The sequence below is a fragment of the Trachemys scripta genome, chromosome 15 (genome assembly GCF_013100865.1).
Source record: "Trachemys scripta elegans isolate TJP31775 chromosome 15, CAS_Tse_1.0, whole genome shotgun sequence".
NCBI classification, from domain to species: domain Eukaryota; kingdom Metazoa; phylum Chordata; order Testudines; family Emydidae; genus Trachemys; species Trachemys scripta.
This window is the reverse complement of record NC_048312.1, coordinates 19,685,320-19,698,764: the sequence shown is the minus strand read 5'-3', so window position 1 is coordinate 19,698,764 and position 13,445 is coordinate 19,685,320. Positions and strand designations below refer to the sequence as shown.

The following is a 13,445-nucleotide window of genomic DNA, read 5'->3' as shown; positions in this document are numbered from 1 at the left end:
AAAATGTATCATCGACATGGGAGCTAAAATGGACTTTTTTAAATTTACTTGGAGTCCTAATGAACATAGGAGTTGGACTAAAGATAGGGCTGCCCTCTGAACTTCTTGGTACAGCTTCCCCATGAGTCGCTAGTACTTCGAGGTACTGCAATAATATTGGTGTGCCCTGATAATTCAAATGTGCTGCCACTACCAATGACACCTTCGTGAAAACTCATAGCACCATCAAGAGATCGAAGGGGATCACTCTGTATTGGTAACGGTCCAAGCAGATGGTGCACTGAAGGAACCTCCTGTGTGCTAGGTGGATGTCTGTGTGGAAATAAGCATTCTTTAAATCAGGAGCTGTGAACCAGTCGCGTTTGTTTAGAGAGGGAGCTATAGAGGCCAGGGTGATCATCTGAACCACAGGAGGCAGATGAAGGCATTCAGCTGTCTAAGATCTAGTATGGGCCTCCAGCCTACTTTCTTCTTGAGGATTCTTCTTCTTTCATATGTCAACTTGAAAAGCAACATTAAAAGGTCAATATCCAAGTCTGTCATCTGCTCTATGGCTTCAGGTGACCTGGAATAAATCAAGGCTTTCCCTTCAGAGAAAGATCTTAGAAGGCAGTGGTTCACTAGTTGTTCCCTGGTTTGGATGGCTATTCCACATTCACATATCAGGCTAGTCTTCATTTTCCATTTGTGTAGTTGTAATTACAAACATCTGTGTGAGATTCTGATATGGTTTGCTGTGATCCAAAGCTTTCGTGGCATGGTGAAGCTAGATGGTTGGTCTATAAGATCTGTGATCAGGTCTTGATTCTTTACCTCCACTACTTTCCCCACAGCCTCTACGCCATTTGGTTTTTGCTCATAGTCCCAAGGTTTTGATAGCTTGGACCAAAGGCAGCATTTTGGAGGGGTTTTGAGATCATCATAGATGAGTTTGTTATTGCATGGTTGTACCCTTGTATTACTGCTGCTTCTCTTCAGTAGTAATAGTAAAATAGTATAGTAAAATATGGGCGAAGACGCGAAGACAGATATTCAACTGCTGAGAAAGCAAAATTACTCAAGATTGTAACTCTTTGCAATCAGCTTTGGATTTCACTAGGGGATTTCACACAACGGGGTGACTGGGCAACAAAATGGCAGACAAAATTCAATGTTGCTAAATGCAAAGTAATGTTCACTGAAAAACATAATCCCAATTATACGTACAAAATGATGGGGTCTAAATTAGCTGTTACCACTCAAGAAAGAGATCTTGGGGTCATCGTGGATAGTTCTCCTAAAACATTTGCTGTATGTGCAGAAGCAGTCAAATAAATAAATAAAACAAAAGAACAGACTGTTATGATCCCTTAGAAAAGAGTTAAATAATACGATGGAAAATATCATAATGCCCCTATATAAATCCATGGTACATGCCCACATCTTGAATACTGCTTGCAGTTCTGGTTGCCGCCCCATCTCAAAAAAAATAAAAATAAAAATAAAATTAAAAAATTGGAAAATGTACAGAGAAGGGCAACAAAAATGATTAGGGATATGTAACAGCTTCTATATGAGGAGAGATTAAAAACACTGGAACTGTTCAGTTTGGAAGAGAGACGACGACTAAGAGAGAATATATTAGAGGTCTATAAAATCATGAATGATATGGACAAATTGAATAAGGAAGTGTTATTTAACCCTTAATGTAACAAAAGAACCGGGCTGACCCAATGAAATTAACAGGCAGCAAGTTTAAAATAAATATAATGAAGTACTTCTACGTTCAACCCATGGAACTCATTGCCAGGGAATGCTGTGAAAGCCAAAAGAATAACTGTTCAAAAGAGAATTAGATAAGTTCATGGAGGATAGGTCCATCAGTGGCTATTAGCTAAGATGGTTAGGGATGCAACCCCATGCTGTGGGTTTCCCTAAGCCTCTGACAACCAAAAGCTGGGACTGGACGACAGGGAATGGATCACTTGGTAACTGCCCTGTTCTGTTCATTCCCTCTGAAGCATCTAGCACTGGCCACTGCTGGAAGACAGGATACTGGGGTAGATGGACCATATGTCTGACCCAGTATGTTTGTTCTTATGTTCTTAAGATGGAGACCAAGATGGCTGTCTGCAAGGTGTCAGCATCTGTTCCCCAACTGGTCCAAGCTAATTTGTGGATTATATTGTTCCTAGTTTTTATCTTGGAGAAGAGGAAATATCTTGAGTAGAATATTTTCCCTTGGGCTGAAGCGGTACCAGTTCTATGGCTCACAGATGGAGCAGGAGTCTATTTCCTTTCTGACCATCTTCTTATGAGAGGGGTCACTGAAAGGGGACATGGAAGGGGGTTCTGGAGAGAGAACAGACAGGAACTCTGTCATATCACCAGTAGTGATAACCTCTAGAACCCATGTTTGACATTATACCGTGCCATGCTGAGAAAAAGTGAACCAGATGACCTCCAAATAGGGTGCAGGAGTCCTGTGTATGTGTTAGGGGCCTGATTCTTGGCTTCTGAAAGCCCCATCAAAAGGATTTCTTGGTGGGAGGCTAGGGCTGGAAGAATGAAGAGGAAACATTCTGCTTACTGTGTTGTAATCTTGGTGTTTGCTAGGAGCTCAAGTCCTTTGATGGTAGAATGGTTATGGGGCTGGATGCTGCCTATAAGCCTGAGGTTTAGGATACCTCCTCTGTGGCCCCAGGGTATAGATACCCAGAGAGTGAAACATTGCTCATGGGTTTTTAAGGGTATGTAACAATTTCATCTTTTTTCATGCTGAATGGGTTATTTCTCTCAAGAGGCAGATCCTCCACAGTGGATTGGACTTCTTTGGTAAATCTGGAAGATTGGAGCCATGAATCCCTTCTCATAGTTATAGATGCTGCCATTGACTAGGAGGCTAATTAATTAATACAACCATATTTCAACTTTAAACCTTGGTTCTATTTCACTAAATGGAACTGTACACTCACCAAAGTGAAGTTCTTTCTTCAAAAGAGGTCTAGACATTTGGCCTCCTTGCCAGTGGGTGTAAATCTGGGTTGATGTTGCTTGTCACTTTTGGTGACAGCCTGCAACACTACAGAGTTCGGAGTATGAAAGTAAGTAAGTATTCCATACCCTTCAATGGTACAAAATATTTTTTCTCTGCTCTTTTCAGAGTGAGAGCACAAGTAGCTGGAGTATTCCAGACCATTCTGGTTGGTTCTAAAATGGCCTCATTAATAGGCAGTGCCTCCTTCCTGGGACCAGCTCTTTGGAGGATATCTAATAGCTCATGAGTGATGTCCTGCATTTTATCCAGGGGTATCTGCAGCATGTCTGCAATTCTCCAAAGGTGGAATTGGAACTGCCTACAGTCAGGTGGTGATGGTGTGATCACCTCATCTGATGCGGACAATGATAATCATCCCACAGGGGCAAATGGTTCCAGCTATATGGGTTGCTCCTCTTCATCAGAGTGTCCCTGATCAAGCTGAGGTTCTTTCCCAGGTGGGAATCCTGCCTTGCATCTCATTGATACCTTGCATATTTGGGAGTCACAAAGATGGATCTCAGGGACACCAATAAGACTAGTGCAAGGGATCATAGAGGTAATGAGGTAGACTCCAGAGAGGAAGGTACCATCCTGAGCTGGACAGTCCTTCCTATGAGAATATGAAGGCACCCATGATATCTTGGAGCTTCTGTTGGGGCTGACTTCCTGCCTCATTAAAGCTGGTGAAACTCTCCCGGTAATTCCAGACTAAGTGGAGGAAAATAAGGCCTCTATGTTGATAGGCGGCGCCATCAGTACCAGTGGTCTCATTATGTATTGGCTGGCTGATAGTACAGGAGAGTGGTGAAGTGATGGTGTCAGGAGCTCCCTGGTTAGGACCGGATCTGATAGTGTCAGCGATTCCAGATCTGCAAAGACGGTAAGGGCCTCTGGGATAGAATATCTAGTCTGTTAAGGAGAGTGGACCCGGTTTCTGTCCCTTAGCAGTGCTGGTTTCAGAAGGACAGTGGTTTTCAGTAACAATGATTTCTTATCTCTTCATGCTGGTACCATCAGTGTAGGATGTGTCCACGTTCCTCTTTCCATTGTCACTACCAGAGATAGTCCTGTTCTTTTGGCTATCAACTGTTTTGGAGGACTCTTGATTCGCCATATCAAGGAACCAGTACCATGCTCCTTAGGAGTGCTAGACACGTCCGTATCAAGGCGTGGGGTCTTATTGACCTAGAAGTTGTCAGCAAGGAGGTCCTCTTTTTAGGTGAGGACTTGGCAGGAGACTTCTCACATTTCTTGTGAGTGTTTGCTTTTACCCTCCTCATGTCTCTGTTTGGAAGAGTCTGTAACGCTGCCCTGAGCAGCCCCAGAGTTGGAGACCACCGTGATTGAAGGGGTGCCTCTCAATGCCTCTGTCTGATGTGCAAAGGAGTGTGATGGGCCAGAATAAGACTGAAGTCTCACAGAATTGTCCATCGGGAATTTTGTAAGCCTGAATTCATGGGACTGATGGGTTCAGCAAGGAAAGCAAGGACAGATACTGCACTTAGAAGGATTATGAGCTTTGTGGAAGTCAGTGACCAGGAAAAAACAGGGATAGGCCTTGCACACCCTGGGATCTTGGGCATACAGGGCACCCCCATATGGGGGGGAGGGGTGTTTGGGTGGGGGTGCCCCCAGACCTCTGAACTACTCTAACTACACTATCTAAAACTGCTAAAACTATTAACAATATCTAATTTTTTGAACAGGCACACTAGCTAAAGCTACGGACACTAGAGAAGTTCTGTCTCAGACCACATACAGTAGAAAGGAACAGGAGAAGTGGTAGGTCTGCACCACCCCTTTTGCCCTCGGTTCAGAGCAGGAGGCGGCGAAAGGCACAGGCCAGGCAAAGAAATCTGCCCATCTCAGGTGCATGGAACACACATGCACCTCGATTGGAATACACTTAGTGACCATTACTGGAACAACTCTGGTTTACACACACATCTATCTTCATTGGTATGCAGTTGAAACATTTGAAATTACTTGGCCTCATACCCCTGTGATTCTTCAAATAGACCCCAGCCATAATAGATGACACTACACAAATCTGGAATCAAAATGCACTTTCATGTAATCAACTTTTTCTTTTAAAAAAAAAAAATTAAGTTTTGCATTGGAGCTGATTCACCACTTGAGGCAGAGTGCCTGTCTCTGTGTGCAGAAGGGATTTCCCTTACAAAATCAGTCAAAGATGTAATCCTGGATTGGGTCTAGTTTCATCAAATCATTAGATACGTGAGTAACTAGCAACTCTAACAACTGCTACATTTCTACCATCCACAATCTCAGAGCACAGAGGCTCATCAACATTCCATTTATCTGGTCAGATTCTTCTTATATATTTTTATACTAAATATCAATTTCAGATTTTTTCTCATTCAAACGCATTAAAATAGGGGCGGTAAATAGAATAAATTACAGAAAGGATAAAAAGCAGAATAGTAATTCCCATCCTGGATCCATTAGTCCAATGTCCTGTCTCCAAAAGCGTCCAGTACCAGATGCCTCAGAGGCAGGTGCAAAATCACAATAGTAGTCAAATGTGCTATTATCTCCCCCCATGAGGGTTTCATTCTAATCTCTAATAGTGAGAGATTGGTTTAAACCCTGATGCATGAGGATTTTGTATCCCTTCCAAAATTCTGTTTGTATTAACTGTTATAACTCTGGATATTCTTGTTATCGATATAAATGTCCGATCCCTCTTTGAATCTTACTAAATTCTTGGCACCAGTGACAAGTTAATGCACAATATCCTCATGGATCACCTTTGACTCATCAATACCTTGAGAATCCCACTCTCGCAGAAACTGTACATCTCTATAACATTTGCAGAATCACAGGACCAACAGACTATGAAGTGGGACTCCTCCCACAGCACAAAGCAAGTAGCCTTTCCCAGTGAGCTTAACATGCAGTTTTTGCCAATTACTGAAGCAAGCCGTGACAGGTAAAAGCAGGAAGAAAATGTCTAGGGAACAGAATTGTATAAAGGTTAGCGGCAGCACGGGCAATATTGGTTGCAAAAGCAGTCAAGCAAAGATAAAACATAAAAAAAGGATGATCACATCTAATTGAACAGAAGGCAGTAAATGACATGGATAAAGACAACAACAATATAATGTTTCAGCATTACAGTAGCAATGGGCATTCCATGCATTTTCTGCACTCTCTCACAACGCTTCACTGGTAGATATATACATAGCTGAACATCAATATATTCAAAAGACAGATACTACAGCAAAAGGACAAACTTTTCAGTTCTCTTTCTGGGAACTAGATTTCTTATTTGGATAACGGTTTTTATTTAGATACCTTTATTTTTTCTCTTTCTGAATTAACGTCAATATTTAAACCAGCGATTAGCTGAACACATTGAGACGGTAACTGTTGAAAGTCTATTTTCTTCCTGTCTCTCTGTGAAGAGCTGCACATATCCAAGGATTAATCACTGTGCATTCAGTAGAAAGTTGGCCCTCTAGCCGGGTAAATTAATCATAGTGATATCCTAGGTGAGGCAAATGTCCTATTTAATCCCAGACTGCTATTTTTAAAAAGTAAATAATGGAGGTCTACATTGGATTCATCCACTGTTAAACTCAGATTTTTACTCTGTTGGGTTACAAAACCAGTGATGTGAAGGGGAGGGAAGGGAAAAGGAGAGGCTGGGCTAAGACAACAAAGGGGAAAAGGGGATGTTGCCTGGTGAATGCATAAGAAAGAGCACTGAAAGAACAAGCCGGCTGTTTTGTGCATGCACAACTGCCAGTAAATATTAGCTGCAACTCAGCTATATTTCTTGCCTCCTGAAGGAAAGATGCAGGTCAGCAGCTGCCATAGGGAGACCGAGCTAGAAATGTGCGTACTGTATTGTACAATAAAGTACTGTACTACTCTACAAGCTTTTATTGCTCTATATTTTCCAGTTTGTCTAAAGCATGATATTCTAAACCAGCACTACAGGGATTCAAAATGGTCTAGACTATAGCAGTCATTTCTGAATTTTGTGTCCATCTTTTCCCAGATATAGAAATATGCTGGACAGTTATAGTACAATATGAGAGAGATAAGGTGCAAGCTTATCTCTCTCACCAACAGAAGTTGGTCCACTAAAATATATTACCTCACCCACCACCTTCTCTCTCCAATATACTGGGACCAAAATGGATACAACTACGCTACATAGTACTATATGGACATGACAGCTACATCACCTGAAAATAAATGCTTGCCCTTTACATTTCAGCTGTGTAGAAGTGCACACTTGAGGACTGGAGTCCAGTGATTTTCAGTGAAGGGCTCCTCCCTGTGGATGAACTTACTCTCTCTTGAAGTCAGCAAGTTTGCTGACCTCAGGGTACAGTAGAAGATATCTTGGTAAAGCATTTGTTTGACTATGGACCATTGCTGAGTTATTTAATAAGTTTGCTTGTGGCAATGCAGGCAGAGGGGATGTTTGTGTGTGGGATCTGTTGTAGTCACTTATATTATTGTCATTTAATTTGTCAGGTGCCATGGTAATAAGTATATAAAAATACTAAGACAATTAGGGTAGATACCTGAACTGAATTTGGGCCAAACTATTTCATTCATGAACAATACCAGTGTGGGTTATTTCAACTGGTGTCAGAATAGCAAAGTTTCACAAAAGTAGTAAGTTTTTTTTTGTTTTTTTATTAAAAAGGCAATTGACTCTTTTTAGGAACAGTATAATGGAAATGCAGACACCACACTACTGCAGCAATTAGATTGCATTAAAGATGTCAGTAGCACTTTACTTTAAAAAGTACATATTTTAAGAAAAGTATTATGCAAATTAATGCAATATTAGTAATACATGTACACACACACACACACACACACACACACACACACAGAGGTGAGTAACTTCTGAGCTTCTCAACCTGTTAGCACTCCTCCCTCTGCAACAGCAGCCCAAGGCAAATATTTTAATTTCCTGGGGCTCTACAGCGTGCTGCTGCTGTAGTTTGGCTTTGCCAGCAATTTAAGGCATGATGACTGGTGCAGTGCTTTGCAATTCTACTTGTAATAGTCACACTCTACCTTCCTAGAGGGCATCCTTACTTGGCTTCTTCTACAAATTGACAATTTCAATAGCTGTGACAGCAGCTATGCTATGCCAGGCTTGCAGCTCCTAGAATTGCTGCTTCAGCCCTGATGGATGTAATAGCTCCTCAGCTTGCACCTTTTGGTTTTGCTAAGTAGCCCACCTTCCTCCATCAGGAAATTAGTATGCCATCACCCATAATGCCTTCTTGTGAGTGAATGCACTCATGACATGCACTGCAACGACTTATTTGTCTCCAAAGAACATTTCAGCAAGCTGTAGGGCCTATGCATATGTATCTGACAGAGAATTGAATCACACAGTGCATATTATTTTAGGATACTTTAAAAAAAATTTTATATTTTGCATTTGCAATGTCAGTCTTCATAAGTGTGGGGAAAAGCAGATCATGACTGGCCCCACATCCAAGTAACAGCAGAATTATTTGAGAAGAATCTTTGACTAACAGGGCAGAAAACTATCTGCTAATGAATGTGGCTGCTAACAGAGAGGTAAATAATGTACCTGCCAACAAATAAAGGTGATTGCCCAATGATTTCCAAAGCATACTAGCTACATAAAGAAACTTCTTGCTTTCCAGGCACATGCTGTCTGAGCCTGATCTGATCCAAAGCCCAGTGAAGTCCATGCAAAGACTCGCACTGACTGTAATGGGCTTTGGATCAGACCCTATATCTTTATCCCTATTCTCTCTCTCTCTCTCTCATTTATATTTTACACACACACATAAGACTGGTAGAGAAAGGACATGGAGCAGCTAAAGCAGTACAAGTGCCTGCCTATATACAACTCATTCACACTAATGTGTGTACACACATTACACACACACTCTCTCTCCCTCTCTCTCTATTAAAACAGTGAGCGAATTACTGCATACTGAAATGAAGGTTTGGATAAACTAAACTTTTAAATATTCGGGTTAGTGAAGGAAATGCAAGAACCTTCTGCTGGTTTTAATCCAGGAGTTATTTATTAGTAGCGAAGAAAAAGGAAAAAATACACCTTGTTGGGTACTGGACATTTAGCTACTGGTTTCAAAATTGGGTCACATTTTTATGGTTTAGTTATTTTTGAAATGTTGACGGGCATGGAAGCAGCCCACCCTACAGAAATAAGTTCAGACCAGGAACAGCAGTTCTTCGAGGAGGATGCTGTAATCCATCAACATTCACCTGCAGAAGTGCTCTGCAGAATATGCACTTTATTCATGAATGTTGGTAGCCACAGATCCAGAGGGACAGATAGCTAAGCTGGTCACCAGAGTGGTGATGTTGAAACAAAACTGCCTGCCAAAAGACAGTGTCAAGTTTCCTAAATAGAAGATTTCTATTAATTTGTATTGCAATGACACCACTACACTGCCCTACTACTTTTCTTTCTAAACCAATCAGCTGTTATTTTATGATCCACAGAAATTTGCTGCTAGCCAGTTATTGTAAATAATAAAGAAAAAATTAAAAGACGAAGTCTATTAGACCACCATGCAAATCACCTTGTGTTGATAAGCAATATATTCAGACAGTCGCCACCTGCCTCATTCCAAATGGGATAAACTCTGGTGGGATTTTTTGGATGGAACATCACAAAAAGTTAACTGACTTGCTCAGATTCTCACCAAGTCAAGGAAGCACTGAAATGGTACAAGCTCAAGTATCAATTTAACCCAAGTCTTTCCTCATAAGCTCAACAAGCACATGATTGGCTCTAGAGATATGCCACATTACTGAAGGACCATTTAATAGCCAAATACCCCATCCCACCCCCATTCCCATTTAGTTTGGGTGGGAGGTGACGACCTTGAATGTTTTATTTAAAGCTCTGACCACTGTGAATTTATGAAGTTAATGAGCAGCAATATTGCCCGTGTTACCACAGACCCATCACCCTCCTTGAAATGAGCAGATTGATCTTCCCAGGTCAAGCCCCCCATGATTAGAGCACCTCCCTGTGCTTGCAGTATTGAGAACAGGGACTGTACCGTCCGGCGTTGCCTGCTGACGGGGTTTTTTACATTTGACGTAATCGTGGTCAACTGGAGTGGCTGTGTAAGGTGGGGATGTCAGACCTGGACCAGAGGAAGAGGGGAGGGAAGTCCCAGGGCCTGGTACTGTTCCAGCAGAAGAGTGAGAGTCTTCATCAATCATGCAAGTCTTTTCCCTGGGTAGATGGGAAGAAGAGAAAAATGAAAAGGAAGAGTATTAGCATAGTCAGTCTCTATATAAATTAAATGGAAATAGACTGCTCCTCTTCCATCATTATCTTCTGTATATAATCAAATCTATTAGTAACATCAACAAGATGGATTTTCACCATAAGACACAGGAAAGAAATGAAAAAGGGCAAACTGGATCCCCATCAGTGGTTTGTGTCAAAACATCTTTATTTTATAGCCGCTAACAAACCAAAGCTGGAGGGCTCATGTCAATAAATTAAGCTAGACTTTTAAGTAAACATCTGCTAATTAATCAAAAATAATGGTTTCACCAGTGGATCCAAAGATGAGGTTGTCCCCTTCTCTTGTTAACCTTCCTCCCTACATTGTGCCCATATATTGCAGAGATCTCAGAAAAATCAATAACATAAGTTCTATGATGTGGAACACTCGATGCCATAAGAGTGAGTTAAATTCTTAATATTTTGTGGCTTCTGTTGGTTTATGGTATATTCATTGTTACCGTAATAGTCTGTGGCACACCTGTTTTGAATCTATGTAGGTGTCTGCACAAATAATAATCTTTACACTAAAAGCCTACTTAGTGTGGAAAAAGCATGTTTTCAGAGTATTTTCTGGAAGTTAGCACTCACTTTTCTGTAACTTTTGGAGTGTTCTTCTCTTCACCCCTGGCAAATGGTCCCTCAGAAGCCTCCTTCATGAAAATAACTAATATCTCCGCATCCACCCCAGAGTCTGGCTTCCCCAGAAGTTTCAGAATAGAGGCATGAAGCCGAAAGTAAACCTAGGAAAACAAAACACAGTTCATTAAATCAGTAGAAAGCTCAGAATTCTGAAACTAGTTCCAAGAAGTTGGCCCTGTTCTGCAAAAATTATTTGTTGTCACATGTACCTCATCAGGACATTTCCTGTCTATCCAAGTCAAGTAAACGGCACAGGGTCTCAAAACAAAAAGGTGTTCCCTTCAGGCAATAAAATGAAGCAATGAGGACAGACATGGGAGGAGGTCACTGGATACATACTACAGCCAATGTCCTTAACAAGCTGCACCATGGATGCAGAGGGTCTGTGACTACTACGTCAGCCCATGGGCTCATGCCCTGTCTCTGGGCGAGGGGATGGATTTCACCCCAACCACCTACACTTCAACCTCAAAGTCTGACTGATGAGTTTTATGTGGGTAAAGCAAATTTGACTCTCATTAAATAAGTAGACTCATAGACTCATAGACTTTAAGGTCAGAAGGGACCATTATGATCATCTGGTCATTGATTAAAAGTAGCATTATCTGATACCAGTATCATACCTATAAACTGGCTTTATAATGCAAGCATTTAGGAATTCCATTTGATTCCTGGTTTTTGTCTTGAATATTTCCATCTGTAAAGTACAATGCACATCTATAGCCACTATGCTAATAATAATGATTATCATTATTTCAACTAACTGGAGAAAACAAAATATAAACCTTCCATGTTTTAAAAAACAGAAAATGGTGTCTACTGGTTAAACTATGCATGTGTGTCAACATTTTCAACACACTTAAACCATGGTAACAGCAGTTAAATTCTGATTCAGTTTAGCTAGTAGACCTTGCACTAAGCTTTTGTGCATGTTTTCCCATTTTACCTCTAATGCCTCCATGGCCAGTTCTGGTGGGTTATGGTAGTGAATCTTCTTTGGATACCTGGCAGCTTCCTCATGGAGGTAGTGACCTGCCTGTTTGTAATGAAACAGATAGACAACAGGAGACTGCTTTTGCTTCTCTGCAATCTTTCCCAGCATGTAGTGAATAAGCCACTCCTCTTCATCTCCATCTCCCTCACAGCGAGATGCCGAAGTAAAGCAGAGTTTGGCTGTCTCCAACATGCTGTCTCGACGCTCTTCCATCTGCAATGGGACAAGATGCTGAAAACATGAGTTCACCCTTAGCTGGAATGAACAATGTTGAAATTTATTCTACTGCATATGAAAGCTCAAAAAAGCAATAGGTTATTTAAAGATCCTTTGGATTTAATGGCAGAGCATACAAAATGTATCCAACTACCCAAATGGCTTCTGAAAAGTCAATGGAGTGCATATGAATCTGTGTTTCATTCAGTTAAATGCCTTCTTACATTAATGACTGAAATAAAGCGGTAAGAAAAAAATGTATAAACGTAAAACACTTGTGGAGAAATTAACAGACAGTGATTCTGTTTCTTTTCCATCATTGTAAGCAATTCCCTCAACACATTTTATTTAAAAATAAGAATTAGGGATATTTACCTAACTCTGCAACTAATAGTCTGCTAGAACATAGAACATTAGAATTCACAAGAAAATACATTTTATAGTAGTTGGTAAGAATCGGATTTTGACCCCATAAGCAAGACAGCAGTATTGATTTTTACTAAACAAAACAAAAGCATAAATTAAGGTTAGCCTTCCCCAAGACTGAATTAAAAAATATTTAAAAATATAAAGTTATGACAGCATCTTAAGTACTGTCTGGGAAAGTGTTGCTTTATTTTACAGAGTTTCAATATAATGTTAAACATTAATTACGAACTTCTTGAACAGAAAATATTCTTGAAACACATCTGCCCCCTTTTACATAATTCATTTAAGGAGAATCCCTTTGATTATGGTTTGGTATACAACAGTGGTTTTGTATTTTTTTTTAAACAGATATATCCCTGACAGGGAGAATCACGCTGTTCTAACTCACCTTTTGTTACACCGAAAGCTTAGCCTTTTCAAAGGTTTATACCTTTATAACACATTCATTTTAGAAAGAAGAGTGAAGCCATTTTAAATAAATATTCTGGTTTGGGGCATGGAAACTTAAGTTGGATGGTCTGTACCCACATTATAACTCTGTAACATATTGTAACTAAAGTATTGTCCACTCAATTCCTTAGTAAGTACCTCACTGTGATAGGTTTACAAGACAGCAATGAGCATGTCTTTATTATGAAGAATGACGCGGGGCTGTAATAACTTGGGGCTTCAAGGTAATTAATTTTGGAGTTCTTACGTATAATTACTAAGTAATCTTTAGAGATGTAATAAACACACTGTTATATGGCAGTCCACAGTAAACCTTGTATGGTTACCATGTAACTAAGAGCAGTAACATAGTCAAGAGGCTATGTTTCTTATGTGTGTAAAGCTCTGCA

General features: G+C 40.5%; 1 protein-coding gene across 8 annotated transcripts in view; it reads right to left on the bottom strand.

Moving 5' to 3' along the window:
- The window catches only part of CABIN1 (calcineurin binding protein 1), a 236,290-nt gene that overhangs the window by 175,680 nt on the left and 47,165 nt on the right, over window positions 1-13,445 (bottom strand). For 5 of the 8 annotated variants that reach the window (XR_004648280.1, XM_034791361.1, XM_034791365.1 and 2 more), the window contains 3 exons: window positions 11,914-12,174; window positions 10,917-11,068; window positions 10,090-10,268 (listed from right to left, as the gene is read on the bottom strand). Coding sequence is in view for 7 of the 8 variants with exons in the window: in XM_034791361.1 (XP_034647252.1) it covers window positions 10,090-10,268; window positions 10,917-11,068; window positions 11,914-12,174 (592 nt within the window). In the remaining variant the exon portion in view is untranslated. The remainder of the gene's footprint in view (window positions 1-10,089; window positions 10,269-10,916; window positions 11,069-11,913; window positions 12,175-13,445) is intronic. The other 3 variants (XM_034791366.1, XM_034791368.1, XM_034791367.1) reach the window with 1 other exon arrangement.